Source organism: Bos mutus, chromosome 10 (genome assembly GCF_027580195.1).
Source record: "Bos mutus isolate GX-2022 chromosome 10, NWIPB_WYAK_1.1, whole genome shotgun sequence".
In the NCBI taxonomy this organism is placed as follows: Eukaryota; Metazoa; Chordata; class Mammalia; order Artiodactyla; family Bovidae; genus Bos; species Bos mutus.
In genome coordinates this window covers 80,991,579-81,009,830 of record NC_091626.1, presented here as the reverse complement: position 1 = coordinate 81,009,830, position 18,252 = coordinate 80,991,579, and the positions used below count along the sequence as shown (strand labels likewise).

Genomic DNA, 18,252 nt, shown 5'->3' with positions numbered 1-18,252 from the left:
CTGAGGTCTCATCAGAGAATCTTCCAAGGCAATGTGAATCCCTTTTGTTTTGTCTGCAACAAAGCTTGAAAACATCACAAACTAGCCTGTATAATAGTGGTCACCCAGGAACTATGTTGTACATTGTGCCAATTTTTGGAAATGCAGTTGAACAACTCATTTGATTGAACATAAGCTCTTAATGAAGTTTATGTGTAAAGGAAAGGAAGTCTAAGGGTGCTGGAGTGAGGGAAGCTCTCAGCATTCTGCTGTAGAGAATTCTTTAGAAGAGGCATTCCATTTCACCTAGAGTTTTTCTTTTAGCTGAATTGTTGGGAGAGAATTGATAAGACTGTTCTTTAATTGTTCACAATGTTTAAGAGCTCTGAACTCTAAAGGAAAAAGAGAAAGAAATGAGCTATAGTTTAAAGCACCCACCTACCTGGTTCCTGCCCTTGAAGAACTATTGCTCTGCCCAGAAGTGCTTTGAAAAGTAAGTAATATTATTCAACTGTGTTTTTACCAACTCCATTTTGATAAATAATATCTTGCCGAAGATCATGTAGAAAAAGTGTAATTAACCAAGAAAGCTAGAAACTTTAATTAAGTCTAAGTTAATATTTTTTTCTCCCCAGGAAGAGTATTAATACAATCATATGAACTAACTACTTTGTTTCAATTATACCTGCATAGGATCTTGCGACCTAGGAGATCCTTAAAAAAAGATTGACCAGAACATTTATATTTAAGATTATCTAGGTGACTCAGTGGTAAAAATCTGCCTGCCAAGCAGGAGATGTGGGTTCGATCCCTGGGTCAGGAAGATCCCCTGAAGAAGGAAATGGCAACCCACACCAGTATTCTTGCCTCGGAAATCCCATAGATAGCGGATCCTGGAGGGCTACAGGGTCGCAAAGGGTAGGACATGACAGTGATTAAACAACTACAACAAACCTATGACTTAAGGCTCTTTGCAACTTTTTATGCCTATAAAGGAATTCATTCTGTTTACTAAATAATAATAGAATGATGGACTTTGAAGAATATTTTTATATTTGATCTCTTTATTTCCTAATCAATTGCTATAGGGAGGCTTTTCTGATTACTTAGTTAAAAAGCATACTTCAGAAAAAAAAGTCTGAAATTCTACCTAGTACTATGATTTACTAGATAATTTGCAATACTTATTATGTAAGAGTTTTCTTTACATTGGAATAAAGAGTGGATTTTCAGTTTTATGCTGGGAGTTAGTGACTTTATGCTTAAGAAACTGTTTGTGTATGTGTGTGTGTGTGTGTGTGTATGTATATGTGGCTACAGAAGGAATTCTCAAAGACCGGGAACAAAGCTACCACTTGGGTGATTTCTTAACAGGATGAATGAGGGTGCATGGCCTCCTGGTACTGATTACATCCTCCTCTTTTCCTTTCACTCCATGATATTTCCACAGAGAATTATCGTCTACCATAGATATCCAGAAGGGCTGACATGAGGAAACTGCCAGTCAGAGTAGTGTATGAGTTGACAGGAGGGATTAAGTGGTGCTGAGAGTCAGCCAGGCACATTGTAGGAACATTGCAGGAACATGAAGCTCCAGGCTTTCTTATTGCATCAGCTGACTGCAACATCCCCTTTTTCTAATGTCTCTTTCATAGGAAAATTGAAGGCCTTAGGAAATCACACTTATTAGAGGGTAACAAGTGTTATTTTGTTTAACTTTCCTGAGAACCCTGTGGGGCAGATACTATTATTTTATTGTCCTCATCAAACAAAGAGATAATCGAGAGGTTAAGTCTCTTGTCCTCTGGTAAATAGTGGAGCTGGACCATGATGAGGATGTCAAACTCCAAAGTCCACACTTCTCACCTCTCTATTCTACTCCCCCAGGCATTTGCCCTCACATACTGTCTTCGAATACTATTCACCTTCCCCAGGTGGATAGTGAGAGCCTTTATAATTAGATATCTGGGTGACCTGTTGATGCCTGGGGGAACTCCCAAATGCCAAAATGTCTACCACATTTCCAAGCACATAATAAGCTTTCAGCAAATAGCTGCTCACTCAATGAATGGATAATAGATTAATAATGAATTCACAAAGGAATAATGAATGAATGAGTATAAAAGGATCCAAAAATAGGATTTATTTATTAAAGGAACATCTTTCTGGAAATGTTTTTACTAGATGAGAAGTAAACACTGTGATAGCACACTGACTTCTTTTCCATAACACTTCATAATTTCTAGGGCTCTGAGAGAGGATAATTTGACAATCAGAAAGTTTCTGTTATCTTACATATTGTATATGTGTATACACACACACACACACATATGACCCAACATGTAATTTCCTGTGTTCTGACCACCACATTTTAAAAGTCCTTTTGATATCTGGAACTGGTAGCATAATATTCAGAAAAGCAAGATACTGCCTTTTGCATTATCAGTTCTCTGCTGAGTGCTAAGTCGCTTCAGTTGTGTCCAACTCTTTGTGACCTTATGGACTGTAGCTTGCCAGTCTTTGTCCATGAGATTCTCTAGGCAAGAATACTGGAGTGGGTTGTCATGACCCCTTCCAGGGGATCTTTCTGACCCAGGGATTGAACCCACCCATGTCTTTTATGTCTCCTGCATGGCAGACAGGTTCTTTACCATTAGCACCACCAAAAAGTTTTAGTAATAACTGCTGGGGTCCAGCCCCAGCAGGATCCAGGGGTACCCTCAGGATGACAGCCTAGGCGATTAGGGATAGATAGAAGAGAAAGAGGCTTAATCTTCCTTGATTAACACAGAAAGCCAATAAAGCTCCCGTATTCCAAGGAGTCATCCCGAAAGAAGAACAGAGAGAGAAAAGGAGGGAAAAGGAAAAAAAAGAACGACATGGGGAGACCAAGCTTTGGTGAGCGAGGCCCATAACTTTATTTTCAAAAGGAACTTTTATACCTTGAATTGTACATAGAGGGAAATGAAAGATGCAAAGTCATACAGAGTCAGCCCAAACATTACATCTGTTTTGTCTTTATTGAAACCAGGATTTTTTCTGCCTAATTTTCCCATAAACAATGTTGTGTACATTATCTTCTGGCCTTGGAGGCCTGTGGACATTTTATGACCCTTTTCGGACACGACTGAACGACTTCACCTTCACTTTTTCACTTTTGTGCATTGGAGAAGGAAATGGCAACCCACTCCAGTGTTCTTGTCTGGTGAATTCCAGGGGCAGGAGAGCCTGGTGGGCTGACATCATTGGGGTCACACAGAGTTAGACAGGACTGAAGTGACTTAGCAGCAGCAGCAGCAGCTCAGCCAGAAAACTTGTTTTCTCTTAAAGTGTTTCTTTTTTATTTCTCCCAGCCTCAGAAAGTACTAAACAGAGTTACATTCTCATGGAACAAAGGTGCAGTGGGTCACAACAAAAAAAGAACCAATTAGCTCAAAGGTCTGATGTGGTCAATTCCAAGGCTGCTACTTGTTTTTCCTACATTCCAACTATGTTAACCAATGCACTCCCAGGTGCACATGGATAAGGGATATGGGCACTTGGCAGCAAGCATTGGCCCAATAATGAAGCCCTTTACCAGTACTATCTATTCTAATAATTTTTCATCCCTTAAAGGACTCTATGCTCATTAAGACTTTTAGAATGTTTTGGCTTCCCGTGCCTTTCAAGGTTGAGGAGTTGTGAACAATCATGTGTGTTAATTGCAAGAGTATGGATAAACCTGTCAGGCAAGCTAGAATGCCAACAGAGGGGTTTGGATTGAAACACTCTTATCATGTCCATTAACTACAGCCCTAAGTTGATTTTTTCCAGAGAAAGGTAGTCGGGGATAGACCCCTGTTAATGTCAGAAGAGTTGGTGAAAGGCACAAAATAGTAAGACAGACAGATTCTGGTTTTGGGGTAGATGCTCGAGCAAATCCAGGTAATCTCTCGAGCCATGATCCGCCTTGCTTGTCATGGCTCTTCCACATGACCTTGTCATGGGTGGGATCTCCCGTGGTGGCTTCTGGCAAATAACCTTATAAAATTTCTGTTTTTCAGACCGTACATGGTTGATATTATGTACAGAATTCACAGGACCTCTCAGGTGACGCTAGTGGTAAGAACCCACTTCCCAAAGCAGGAGACATAAAAGATAACAGGTTTGATCCCTGGGTCGGGAAAATCCCCTGGAGAAATAGTAACCCACTCCACTATTCTTTCCTGGAGAATCCCATGGACAGAGGAACCTGTGGGCTACAGTGCATAGGGTCACAAAGAGTCAGACAAAACTGAAGTGACTGACTTAGCAAGCGTGCATACACAGAGTTCAGAATTCAGATGCCCCGAGCGTGCTTCCGTGGCTTGCCTGAGCTGCTTCAGGGCTGCCTCCCTGAGGCTGGATCATAGCTCTGTGTTTGTGTGCACCTTCGGACTGAGGGCACTGAGTGCGAAGTGCATGGCTAGAGCCTGGCTGGGCTGCAGAATCCACACTCATACATGAGAGATCTCTTGTACTGGGATTTGGAACCAGAAAATGCGGGCTGGGGACGGAGCACCCAAATTTGCTATATCCATACCGCCATGTCTGATGGGTTTTAAGTTTGAACCTGGCCTTCCAGTAGTTAGTTATGAGTATGAGAACATTATTTTCTATGATAAAATTAAAATTTATTTAAATTTTGTTACCTTGATTCATAGCTTTTTTAAAAAATTTTTTGTTGGATTATATTTGATTTACAATGCTGTGTTAGTTTCTGCTGTACAACAAAGTGAATCAGTTATACATATACATATACACACTCTTCTTTTATTTATTTTTTTTAAATTTTATTTTATTTTTAAACTTTACATAATTGTATTAGTTTTGCCAAACATCAAAACGAATCCACCACAGGTATACATGTGCTCCCCATCCTGAACCCTCCTCCCTCCTCCCTCCCCATACCATCCCTCTGGGTCGTCCCAGTGCACCAGCCCCAAGCATCCAGTATCGTGCATCGAACCTGGACTGGCATCTCGTTTCATACATGATATTTTACATGTTTCAATGCTATTCTCCCAAATCTTCCCACCCTCTCCCTCTCCCCCAGAGTCCACAAGAATGTTCCATACATCACTGTCTCTTTTGCTGTCTCGAACACAGGGTCATTGTTACCATCTTTCTAAATTCCATATATATGCGTTAGTATACTGTATTGGTGTTTTTCCTTCTGGCTTACTTCACTCTGTATAATAGGCTCCAGTTTCATCCACCTCATTAGAACTGATTCGAATGTATTCTTTTTAATGGCTGAGTAATACTCCATTGTGTATATGTACCACTGCTTTCTTATCCATTCATCTGCTGATGGACATCTACGTTGCTTCCATGTCCTGGCTATTATAAACAGTGCTGCGATGAACAATGGGGTACACGTGTCTCTTTCCCTTCTGGTTTCCTCAGTGTGTATGCCCAGCAGTGGGATTGCTGGATCATAAGGCAGTTCTATTTCCAGTTTTTTAAGGAATCTCCACACTGTTCTCCATAGTGGCTGTACTAGTTTGCATTCCCACCAACAGTGTAAGAGGGTTCCCTTTTCTCCACACCCTCTCCAGCATTTATTATTTGTAGACTTTTGGATCGCTGCCATTCTGACTGGTGTGAGATGGTACCTCATAGTGGTTTTGATTTTCATTTCTCAGATAATGAGTGATGTTGAGCATCTTTTCATGTGTTTGTTAGCCATCTGTATGTCTTTGGAGAAATGTCTATTTAGTTCTTTGGCCCATTTTTTGATTGGGTGATTTATTTTCTGGAGTTGAGCTGTAGGAGTTGCTTGTATATTTTTGAGATTAGTTGTTTGTCAGTTGCTTCATTTGCTATTATTTTCTCCCATTCTGAAGGCTGTCTTTTCACCTTGCTAATAGTTTCCTTTGATGTGCAGAAGCTTTTAAGGTTAATTAGGTCCCATTTGTTTATTTTTGCTTTTAGATTCTTTTCCCACATAGGTCATTACAGAGTAGAGTTCCCTGTGTTATACATTAGGTCCTTATTAGTCATATATTTTGTATATAGTAGTGTTTATATGTCAATCCCTACCTTCCAATTCAATCTCCCCTCTCTCCCAGTCTGCTGCTGCTGCTAAGTCGCTTCAGTCGTGTCCGACTCTGTGCCACCCCATAGACGGCAGTCCACCAGGCTCCCCCGTCCCTGGGATTCTCAAGGCAAGGACACTGGAGTGGGTTGCCATTGCCTTCTCCAATGCATGAAAGTGAAAAGTGAAAGTGAAGTCGCTCAGTCGTGTCCAACTCTTAGCGACCCCATGGACTATAGCCCACCAGGCTCCTTCATCATGGGATTCTCCAGGCAACAGTACTGGAGTGGGTTGCCATTGCCTTATCTGCTCTCCCAGTCTATCCCCTCCTTTATTCCCTTGAAATGATATTTAATTTCTGTAACTCTTTTTCTATTTTGTAGATAAGTTCACCTGTACCCGTTGTTTTAGATTTCACAAATAACCAATAAATATGATATTTGTCTTTCTCTGTCTAACTTACTTCACTCAGTATAGCTTTTAGACATGGTACATGGGTTCTATTTGTACTCTTGCTTTGAGTCCCACAGATATTCAAGGTGGGTCTGCCTCTTCTCACAAGCTCTTGGAGTCCTTTGGGGTACTGAAAGAAGTGAAAGGAGACAAAGACAAGTCTGATTCGTGAAGTCACAGGAAGGTTATTGACTTCACATTTCCAGAACTCGTGGGAGCTAAGACTGCACATTTATGGCCTAGCTCTAAACACCTTGTGAATGAGTCAAGAATAGTAAGAACAAAGTAGGAAGCCAATAGTAAGAAAAGCAAGTTTTATTTGTTGTTGTAGGGTTAGTGGTCCCAAATAGTAATACTGAGTACCATCCTTCACTTTACCTTGTGCCAACTTTGAGCAAATTGTACACAAATATATGGGAATGATTTGAATTTTAACTAGCTATTTACCAAGTCATCTTCAATATAGTTTTACAGAGTCATTTATTTGGGATTTTTAGAAACAGAAACTTTCTTATGGTTAAATTATCCCCTCTTGGAGCCCTGGAAATTATTCAGTGTTATGGAAAAGAAGTAAGTGTGCTATCACAGTGTTTACTCCTCATCTAGAGGAAACATTTCCAGGCAGATGTTCCTTTAATAAATAAATCCTATTTTTGGATCCTTTTATACTCATTCATTCATTATTCCTTTGTGAATTCATTATTAATTTATTATCCATTCTTTGAGTGAGCAGCTATTTGCTGAAAGCCTATTATGTGCTTGGAAATGCGGTAGACATTTTGCCATTTGGGGGTTCCCCCAGGCATCAACAGGTCACCCAGATATCTAATTATAAAGGCTCTCAATATCCACCAGGAGGAGGTGAATAGTATTTGAAGACAATATGTGAGCCCAGATGGCTAGGGGAGTAGAGCAGAGATGTGAGAAGTGTGGACGCTGGAGTTTGACATTCTCGTCATGGTCTACCTCCACCACTTACCAGAGGACAAGCGACTTAACCTCAATATCTCTTTGTTCAGTGAGGAAAATAATAGTATCTGCCCCACAGGGTTCTCAGGAAACTTAAACAAAATAATAACAAAAAATAAGACTTGTAAAGCTCTAAAAAGTGTGTCTACAGGTGGTCAGAACTCACTAAATACTGTCTGGTTATATTAAAATTATTGCTAACTGTTCTGTTCAATGCAAAATAAAAGCTGAAAGAAGATTGTACAATTTTTTGATCCTGGAGAATCAGAGGAAACAAAGAGGAACTAGAGATTTTAATCCTAGACCCCTGCCACATGACAATAAAACTCCTGATAACTCCTTCATTCATATTGCAACTAGCTTTGACACAGGAAATTTCATGTTAGGTGATATATGTTTCCTCAAAATCAGGTTAAAATAATCCCATTTGGAATATAAAAAAATGTTCTCTACTTTCAAGGCTTTTATACCATCTTTTAAAAATCTAAGTATTTTGTTAAAATTTCACAACAGTTTCAAATTTACAGAATAGTTGCAAAGACAGTGGAGACAGTTTCTGTATATGTCACATCATTTCCTCTATTGTTAATTTCTTACATTACTATGGTACATTTGTCACAACTAATCAACCAATACTGCTACATTAACTAAACACCCCTTTACTGATACTCTAGCCCCATCATAGAACAATCAACTGTTGCCAGCAACAACAAAAGACACTTTTTTTACGCTGCAACCAATGTAAGTCCTTTTTGCCTCAGAAAGATCACTAGCCAAGGTGCATTTTCATCTTAATTGGGTTATTATATCTTTCATGGTATATGGTGGTACCATTCAAACACACAGAACTTTAGCCTCGACCTGAAAGTTCACACTGTAATTCACTGAGTAAATTTTATACTCGATTTTAGAGGTGTAATCCTCAACTCGAGTCAAACCTCCCTGACCCAAATCCCTAAGAAACTGGTTCATGTACTAATAGGACTGAGGCACTGTCTTCACAGTGCTGTTAAATTAAACATTTTGCTTATCTTCTAGAACTTCAGCAAATTTTAAAATGAAGTAAAATATTGTCAGTTGTCTAAGCAAATATTTATTGTTGATAAAGGGTCCAATACATTGATACCGAGAATCACCTTCTCCTTTCTCTTGCCCCGATTTTGAATAAATTGTGTAAAACTGTGGAAATGGCCTGAGTACTTATTACCTAGTTTTTTATCAAGTAGCCTTCAATATAGTTTTATAAGGAGTGGTTTAGAGGTTATTACACTTGTACTTTTCCTGTCCAGCTGCTACCCAATCACTGGCCCCACAATTCCCTCAGGGTTGTGATGAGGCATAAAGATTGCTGATGGTTTCTTTCTTCTGGCAGACAGGAATATAGAAGAAGTTCTTGCAGACCAAGATCAGAAGCTATGGCATGGTTTTAACCTCATGAAGTTCTATCTTTGAGAAAGAAAGGGAGAAAGGTAGAGACAGAGAAAGAGAGTGAGAAGAAAAAAAAACAGATGATCAAACTCAGGACTTTATCTTAGGCTGTAGGGCAGTCCTTTCTGTGAAATGTGGCATGTACATAAGAGAAGCATCGCTATACAGATCTCAATTTTTTAGTGTGAATTTCTGGATATATGTCGCATTTCTAGCTCAGAACATTTTATTGATCCAAGAAGATCTCAGGTTGTCCAAATCCATGTCGTGGGACCACACTCAGGAAGACAGCCAGAGTAAGTATGTACCTGGAATGCCAGGTTAACAACTGGTGAAAGAGACAGAGGTAATGTTATTGATGTAAATCATATTCATGCATAAAGGGAAATCTTAAATTCTTCATCCACTTTGCAATTTTTGTTCTTGTAATACTGTTAATTAAGGAAGAAGTTTATTACAGTTTAAAGTATCTATCCTATTATCCAATTGGAGTTTCGTCCTAGTTTTACCACTAACAGTGGAACCTCGATAATTCAGTTTCCTCTCTGCGTTTCATTTGTTTCACCAGTGGTTAAAGAAGTGGAATAAAGCAAGTCAAGCGGTCTCTCATATTCTTTTTACTTATTGTTGTTTAGTCACACAGTCGTGTCTCCCTCTTTGCAACCCCATGGACTGCAGCACTCCAGGCTTCCCTGTCCTTCACCATCTTTATATTTAGATTTCAAATTTTACATAAATTTACAAGGCTTTGAGAAAGTCTTTTAAAGGTATTACTCTAAAATGAATGGTTTTATGTCAAGAATAGGTTTTTATTCATCTTTTTGTGTTCACAACACAGTACCAGACACAGAGAAAATGCTCAATAAATAATTACTAAGTGATGATTTAGTTGCTAAGTCGCGTCCGACTTTTGCAACCCCATAGACTGTAGCCTGTCAGGCTCCTCTGTCCATGGGATTCTCCAGGCAAGAATACTAGAGTGGGTTGTCATTTCCTTTTCCAGGGGATCTTCCTGACCCAGGAATTGAACCCAGGTCTCCTGCATTACAGGCAGATTCTTTACCATCTGAGATTGAGCAATTACTAAGTGAAAGGACAAATAAATATTTGTGCTGCATGAAATATAGAAATATGTGTATAGTCTACATTGTGTTACATTAACTCATTTGCAGATTTTTCAACTCTATTTGTTTAGACACTATTGTATAAAGAAAGTTTGCTGTGGGATGGAGCTTACTGTTAGGAAAAAGGTCCAGAATGTTTGGTCTCTGTCATTTGCAAATTGCTCACAGGAGAAACTAAGGCTGAGCCTTTTCTCTCAGAAAATTTTAGGGAGCTGCAATCTTGCTATTTGTGCTATTTGAAATAATTTAGGTAGGTCAGTGGAATAGTAGCAATCCTGTTTCTTTAGCAGCATAGATTCCATTATACCTATACCTAGTATATATTCTTTAGCATCTTTGAGGAGAGGCCAAATTCAACCTAGTCTGATACTAATGCTCCTGAAAAGGTTGGCTTTGCACCAGTCTCATACTGATGCTCCTGAAAGTCTATCACAAAAATGATCTTGACTTAGATTTGCAAATCACATTGTTTCTATATCTGTTAACTGACTTGATCCTCAGCGTTGGTGTCATTATTCTCTCACAGAGGAGGACTGAAGTTAATAGAAGTGAGGAAAATCTTAAATCACACAGCCTGTAAGAAGCAGAGCTATGAGTAAAGCCCAGTTTTTGATCTCTGTGCTCTTTCCCCTAACGAAGATAGTAGAAAGGCTCTTGAGCCTTAGGCTTGGATTAATTTCATGGGCTACCGAGGTAGATTCAAAATAAAGTTGAGATAGTCACTATTTAGGAAAAATAAAACAGCTGTATAAGTATCTTTGGGTATCCTTGCTTGACTCTTAAAGAAAGCCTTACAGGGACATAAACTACATTGTTCTTTTTTGTTCAGTTGCTCAGTAGTGTCCAGCTCTTTGCCACCCCATGGACTGCAGCACACCAGGCTTCCCTGTCCTTCACCATCTCCCGGAGTTTGTTCAAACTCACATCCATTGAGTCAGTGATGCCATCAAACCATTTTATTCTCTGTCATTTTCTCCTCCTGACTTCAATCTTTCCCAGTATCTGGGCCTTTTCTAAGGATTTGGCTATTTGTATCAGGTAGCCAAAGTATTGGAGTTTCAGCTTCAGCATCAGTCCTCCCAGTGAATATTCAGGATTGATTTCCTTTAGGATTGACCAGCATGGTCTCCTTGCTCTCCAAGGGACTCTCCAAGAGATCTCCAAGGCACGCTCAAGAGTGTTCTCCAACACTACAGTTCAAAAACTTCTATTTTCTTCAGCACTCAGCCTTCTTTATGGTCCAAGTCTCACATCCATATACATGAGGACTGGAAAAATGTTGTTCTTATTTCAGTTAAAAATGTATTTGAAAGGTTTGTTGTCAGAAGTAGATGTATTTTCTAAGATTTTGACAAGTGTGGAAATATATATAAATGGGAATTAGGATATGGACATGATAAGAAGGCTAGTGTCCTAAGTCAGCTGCTATACAGGCTTCCCTTTCTCCAGTCACAGGTAATTCTAATCATATATTCACTTAACACTGTGCCATGTACATAAGTGCTTTATATGGAACACATATGTAATCTTTACAATACTTATGAGGTATATTTTAGTCTTATCCACCTTTTGCATTTGAAAAAACAGGCAAAGGGAGTTAAGTAGCTTTCCTAAAGTCATAGTGCTAGCAAGAATTGTAGTAGAGGTAGAATTTGAATCTAGGAAAACTGAGTTTCAGACCTCTTTTAACAAGTGGTCTTTACCACCTCCTGTTCCTGCTTTCCTCCTATCCTGGGAATCCCCCAAGTCATCCAAAATAAATTCCAACACTTCAACTTAACTCACAGGGCTCTTTTATGACATGAGAAACTCTTCCTTTTCATCTTCATTTCCTGACACTTCCATCCATGGATTCTGTGCTGAATCACATCAAACTTGTTGACATTTCCCGTAGAGGATGCTATGATGATTTACATCCTATATTTACATCATATATTCTATTCACTATTCACTTCCTGCCTTGTTCACTTTTCTGTGCCCACACCCTGCAGGGTCATCTTCAGGTTAGCTCTAATTCACATTCCAAAATTCCACTCACTGATAATCTTGTGTGGAAAGGTGTTCCTGATTCTCCTGGACTTCTTTACCCTTATCTCAGAGAACTGTGATTGTAAGTTTTCGAGTGGACCTCCTCTATTTGATTGTCAGTTATGACAAATAAAATGATATCTAGATTAATGATCAATACCACATCACTTGCTATTGCATTCTTATTGTAAATTAAATTTGAGCAAAGTTGGACAGAAACTGTGTATGTTGCGATGATCTTGCCCATTGCAACAGTAGTCCTTCTCTCCAAATACTATACGTAATTAAAAAGTAAATAAACCCTTCATGATTAGCAGAAAAAGGATACAGTATTTTGACTATACAGAAGGTTTAAGACTTTCCAATGAGAAAGAAGATATGGTGATTTTGATGCCATCAGCCCCAGAAATATGAATATTGGTTTAAAAAATTGAGATCCCATTTCCTAGGTTCAAGTAGTAATGCCAGTCACAAGCTCCATGATCTTGGGCAAGTTATTTCCTCTCTTTGTTCTTCAGTTTCCTCATCTCTGAAGTGGGGATAATGATGATAGCCTATCTCATAAGATTTGTATGAGAACTAAATGTGAGCAATAACTGGCACATAGTAAGTACAAGATAAGTGTTTTCTCTTATTATCTAAATATTTTTCAATCCTTATGATCTTACCAGCTGGTGATAACTGAGTACAGGTTGGCTTTACTGTTACAGTGTCACAGAGTATTTGAAGATTTAAGGACACAGAGCATATCTTCCTACCAAAGGGCTTTACACCATAACAGAGCAATTGTTTTTTAAATGCAATTGTTTTTTCATGAGCAGTCTATCTTTCTCTGATCTATTTATCATCTATCTGTCCATCTATATCTATAATCATCAATCTATCATTATCAATTATCTATCATTTTTCTATTATTCTGTCTTTCATCATTTATTTAAGAGCTTGTGTATTTTGTGGGTTCTAGGATCAGAATAAAACAATTCAAATGTCAGCCCCTTCTGCTCAGTGGTAAAGAATACACCTGCAATGCTGGAGACTTGGGCTCGATCCCTGGGCCAGGAAGATCCCTTGGAGGAGTGCATGGCAACCCACTCCAGTATTCTTGCCTGGAAAACTCCATGGACAGAGGAGCTTGGTGGGCTACAATTCATGGGGTCACAAAGAGCTGGACACAACTGAGCACACACACATTGTGAGGATAAAATGAGGTAACATAAGATAATCGTTTAGCATACAATCCTGCACACAGAAAAGTGCTTAATAGTTCATAATAACCATTACTAATAGTATTTCTACAATGAAAATAAACAGACATTATGGTTTACTGTCTCAGGAATAAAGTTAGATATGAATTTTAGTATTGTCTCTTAGTTGTCTATATAGCTTTAATATAATTACTGACTACATCAAATTACAAATCTACCTACTAGAGAGATTTCACTTCATAGAATCAAATTATAAGGTAAAGCACTTCATAAATACAAAAATGTTATATAGATGATCTCATTTTATTTCTATAACAGCTTTGTGAGGCCAAAACTTTATCATCCATCTTTTATAGATGAGAAAACAAATATTCAGAGAAAGTAAGTAGATTTACCCAAAGTTAACAGTTGGTGAGGGTACTCAAATCACTCAGCTATGGGCAGTGCTCTTTCCACTATCCATGAAGAAAAGAGGTTTGATTCAGAGAAAACATTTGCATAATTCAGAGAAGCCATTTTCATTCTGAGGATCTTTAAATTTTGTCTCTTGATTCATCTCTTTCAAGAATTCATCTCTGATTATTTTATCCAGTACTTTTTCTGTATGCCTTAAGCACTTCTGTATGTAACTTGTAAAACAATTTATACAATTGTAAAATACACTTACTACCATTATCTATATGGGACATTTTATTCCTAATTCTTAACTATAATTGCAAGGGCAAAGAGTTATCTGGGGCTTTTCAAGGCAAAAGTATTAAGGATGATAAAAGTTTCAGTAATTTAAAAATTTTTCAACTCTTTAGCACAAAATGTGTATGCTAGTCATTCGTGTCTGACTCTTTTCACCCCATAGACTGTAGCCCACCAGGCTCCTCTGTCTATGGAATTCTCCAAGCAAGAATACTGAAGTGGATAGCCATTCCCTTCTCCAGGGGATCTTCCTGATCCAGGAATTGAATCCAGGTCTCCTGCACTGTAGGCGGATTCTTTACCATCTGAGCCATCACATAGGACAAAGTATTTTCCTATGTAAAATACTTTGGATTGTATTATATTCTATCCAATACATAGGACAAAGTATTTCTCTGTATAGTTTGATGTATTCCTTACTGGCAAGTGAAGCTGAACTTCTTTATGCAGGTCAAAGATTAGGATTCAAACTCTTCCAAAGTAAATTTACAAGCGTAGGTTGTTGGTGAGCCAGGGAGTCAATGTATATGTTGTTCTCAGTCACTAAAAATAATTTCATTTTTAATTGCACTGAAACTTCCAACCTAATTTAGAAACTAGAAACTGAGTCATTCTCACTTGACTAAATAGAATGTTATTCTTGTAAAGTTGATCTGTATATATTATATTAAAAGGTTCATTTAGGAATTTTAGACGTCAAATCTAAAATGCTAACTCCTTGCTTGTATCTTTAGCCTCAAAAATTAATTTATCCATTTAATACTTAAAGTGTTTTCATACCAAAGAGAATTTCTGATGTGGGAGTGGGCAGTGTGAGATCAGAGAGAGAGAGACTGAGAGAGAGGGACAGGATGATTATGAAGGAAAACAACTGGGAGAAAGGAACTGTAGGTCTAAGCATAATAGAAAATCAAATGGGAGTCAATAATGTGGTAAGAAAAAATATCCATGAACTATACTCAAGAAATATTAATATTTTCCTCTGCTATATTTAACATCACTTGGTGGCTCAGATGGTAAAGCATCTGTCTACAATGAGGGAGATCCAGGTTCGATCCCTGGGTCGAGAAGATCCCCTGGAGAAGGAAATGGCAATCCACTCCAGTACTATTGCCTGGAAAATCCCATGGACAGAGGAGCCTGGTAGGCTACAGTCCATGGGGTCGCAAAGAGTCGGACACGACTGAGGGACTTCCATTTCACTTTCACTTTCTTTCACTTTCAAATGTTTTCAGAAGGCTGTTCCTGTTAGGCTTTACTCGCTTACAATGGTTTATAACATTTATTTTTGCAGAGAACCAGAGCCACTCAACCAGTTCTGCCTGGATCTCCGTGGAAGTAGTCAACAATGTTACCGAGTTTATATTTTTAGGACTTTCCCAAGATCCTGGAATGCAACTGATACTCTTTGCTCTATTCCTCCTCTTCTATATGGTGATCCTGGGGGGAAACCTGCTCATTTTGCTCATGGTTTTTTCTGATCCCCGGCTTCATACACCCATGTATTTCTTCCTCAGTAACTTGTCCTTTGTGGACATTGCCTATTCCTCAGCTACAGCACCCAAGATGATTGCAGACTTTGTTTCTGAGAAAAAGATTATTTCCTACTGGGGCTGTGTAACTCAGATGTTTACCTTCCACTTTTTTGGTTGTACTGAGATTTTTGTTTTGACTGTCATGGCTTTTGACCGTTATGCTGCCATCTGCCAACCGCTCCGTTATGCCAACATCATGAGTACCACTGCTTGCACCCTGCTGGCATCACTGTCCTGGCTGGGAGCCCTGGCTCACTCCTTTGTTCAGACCCTCCTGACCTTTCAGTTACCCTTCTGCAGCTCTCAGATCATTGACCACTACTTTTGCGATGTCCACCCAGTTCTAAAACTTGCCTGCGCTGACACAACCCTAGTAAACATGTTGGTGATTGCCAATAGTGGTCTCATCTCCCTGGGGTGTTTCCTCATTCTTCTGGCCTCCTACACGGTCATTTTAGTCAGTCTTCGGAAGCAGTCTGCTGAGGGCCGGCGCAAGGCTCTCTCTACCTGTGGATCTCACTTCACTGTAGTAACTTCCTTCTTTGTCCCTTGTATCTTTATTTACCTCCGTCCATCCACCACTTTCCCACTGGATAAGGCTGTGTCTGTGTTCTATACTACCATCACCCCGATGCTAAACCCACTCATCTACACTCTGAGGAATAAGGATGTAAAGAATGCCATGAATCGGGTGTGGAATCACAAAGTCTCCTTGAAGGAAAAGCAGAAGGCATAGTTTGTTAGAATTACAAAATCAGAATTAGTTGATACCTTCCAAGGCCCTTAACTTATTAATAATTTTAAAGAATAGTCTCTAACATTCAACTATGTCATAGTTCTCTTTTAAAAGGGAATAATTTGAGGCTATTTCATCTTTCTGCTTCTAGGTGAGCAAAACTTAAACCTTTCCATACTGGCTAGGCTTATCCTCGCTTATTTCTAGAGTGGAAGAGTAAACACTTCTGCTCATGTCTCATTTAATACCTTAGATCCCTTCAGTTCAAATCCAACACTCTTCAGATATAATTCAATAGTTTAGAATGGAGTTACAAGAAAAAGTTATCTCTGAGGAACTGGATAATTTCTCTGTAAAAAAGTCCATCTTCCTAGGAGCTGCCTTCCTTATCCCCTTCTCTCTCTCCCTCCTCCTTCCCTGCTGTTTTCCCTTCCCTCCTGCCTTCCTTTATCTGATCCTCCTTTGTTTCCCCAAATCAGGCAGTAAACCTCTCATGTGGAGGTAGGACAACCTTACTGCCAGAGATGGGAATCCAGGTGAGAAACCTGTGTAAACAAACCTGATTACTATAATTGAGTATCCCAAGTCCAGACTAGATTTAGATATTTCACTAATTAAACACCCAGAGCCTATATATATATATATATGTATTTGTCCTGTTAATTCCTCATGAATGTGTTTCTTTGTTCAAAAAGTATAAAAGATGCTGGCCTTGGCCACTTTTTTCGGTCCCATTTCTATGAGACCTCCATGTGCATGAATTAAAATGTTTCTTTTTCTCCTGTTAATCTGTCTTGTGTCAATTTTATTATTAGTCCAGCCACAAGAATTTAAGACAGGTAGAAGGGTAAAGGGGGAAATATCCCCCTTTCTGACAATTTGTCATTGAGTTGCTAAGTCATGTCTGACTCTTTGCAACCCCATGGGCTGTCCCTCACAATATTTAGGATTAAATTTAACCATGAAAGATCTGTACACTGCAAAGTGTATGACATTAGTGAAAGATATTGAAGAAGATACAATTAAATGGAAAAATAATTCCATATTCATAGATCAGAAGACTAAAATGTCTTAACCATATTGTTAAGATGTCCATATTACCCAAAGTAATCTACAGATTCAACACAATCCCTATCAAAATTCCAGTGGCATTTTTTTTTTTTTTTACAGAAATAGAAAACACAAGTCTAAAATGCTTTTGGAATCTTGAGAGAGAGTAAATAGTTAAAAAACCTCCAGAAAGAAGAAACTGGCAGCCTCATACTTCCTGATTGCAAACTATATACCAAACTATGGTAATCAAAATTATATGATATTGATACAGAAACAGATCAATGGGATAGAACAGAAAGACCAGAAACAAACCTGTGTATATATGATTAATGGATTTTTGAAAAAGTACCAAGAATATGCAATGAAAAAAGAATAGTGTCTTCAGTAAATGGTGCTGGGAAAACCTGGATAATCCACATTCAAAAGAATGAAACTGGGCCCCTATTTTATAAAACTTAGAGTTTAGTATTTAAGCTCTTAGGTGAAACTACCAATGGTATTGTCAGTATTAGGGGTTCTGGAGTCAAGGGGAATTACACTTTTAGTTGTGAAATTGTGGTTTATAATGGAAAATATATATTTGGTCTTTGTCTTCACTTCTGACACAGAGCTCCTAAAACCCTTGGAATTTCCTGGTAATGAAAGCTATAAAAGTATTTTTGTTATGCTAATGAAATGTGATGATATAATATTTAATGAGCTGACTTTTGGAAAGCACCCATGGACAGGATGGGGCTGATTGGCAGGAGAACTAACCTTATGATGAAAGAGCTGGAACTTTCATGTCTTACTCCTTGGCCTCGGATAGGGGAGAGGTCTGGAGGCTGACTCAATCAACAATGGTCAATTATTTAATAAATCATGACTATGTAATGAAGCCTCCATAAAAGCCCAAAAGGATTAGGTTTAGAGAGCTTATAGGTTGGTGAACATGCAGCGGTGCTGGTAGAGGGGCTCTCTGTAGAGGGCATGAAAACTCTGCTTCCTTTCC

At 38.7% G+C, this 18,252-nt stretch overlaps 1 protein-coding gene across 1 annotated transcript; it reads left to right on the top strand.

Moving 5' to 3' along the window:
* Positions 1 to 7,447: 7,447 nt before the first annotated feature.
* Positions 7,448 to 16,208, top strand: LOC102280547 (olfactory receptor 4S2). The gene is made up of 3 exons (XM_005908875.1): positions 7,448 to 7,508; positions 9,103 to 9,183; positions 15,232 to 16,208. Exons 1-3 carry the CDS (start codon positions 7,448 to 7,450, stop codon positions 16,206 to 16,208), a joined length of 1,119 nt encoding a protein of 372 aa, XP_005908937.1.
* Positions 16,209 to 18,252: the final 2,044 nt, after the last annotated feature.

Coding starts and splice junctions, on each gene's coding strand:
- LOC102280547 (XM_005908875.1), top strand. CDS start 7,448: ATGGTCTACCTCCACCACTTACCAGAGGACAAGCGACTTAACCTCAAT. Junction 7,509..9,102: donor CCTCAATATCTCTTTGTTCA/GTGAGGAAAATA, acceptor TCGCATTTCTAG/CTCAGAACATTTTATTGATC. Junction 9,184..15,231: donor CACTCAGGAAGACAGCCAGA/GTAAGTATGTAC, acceptor TTATTTTTGCAG/AGAACCAGAGCCACTCAACC.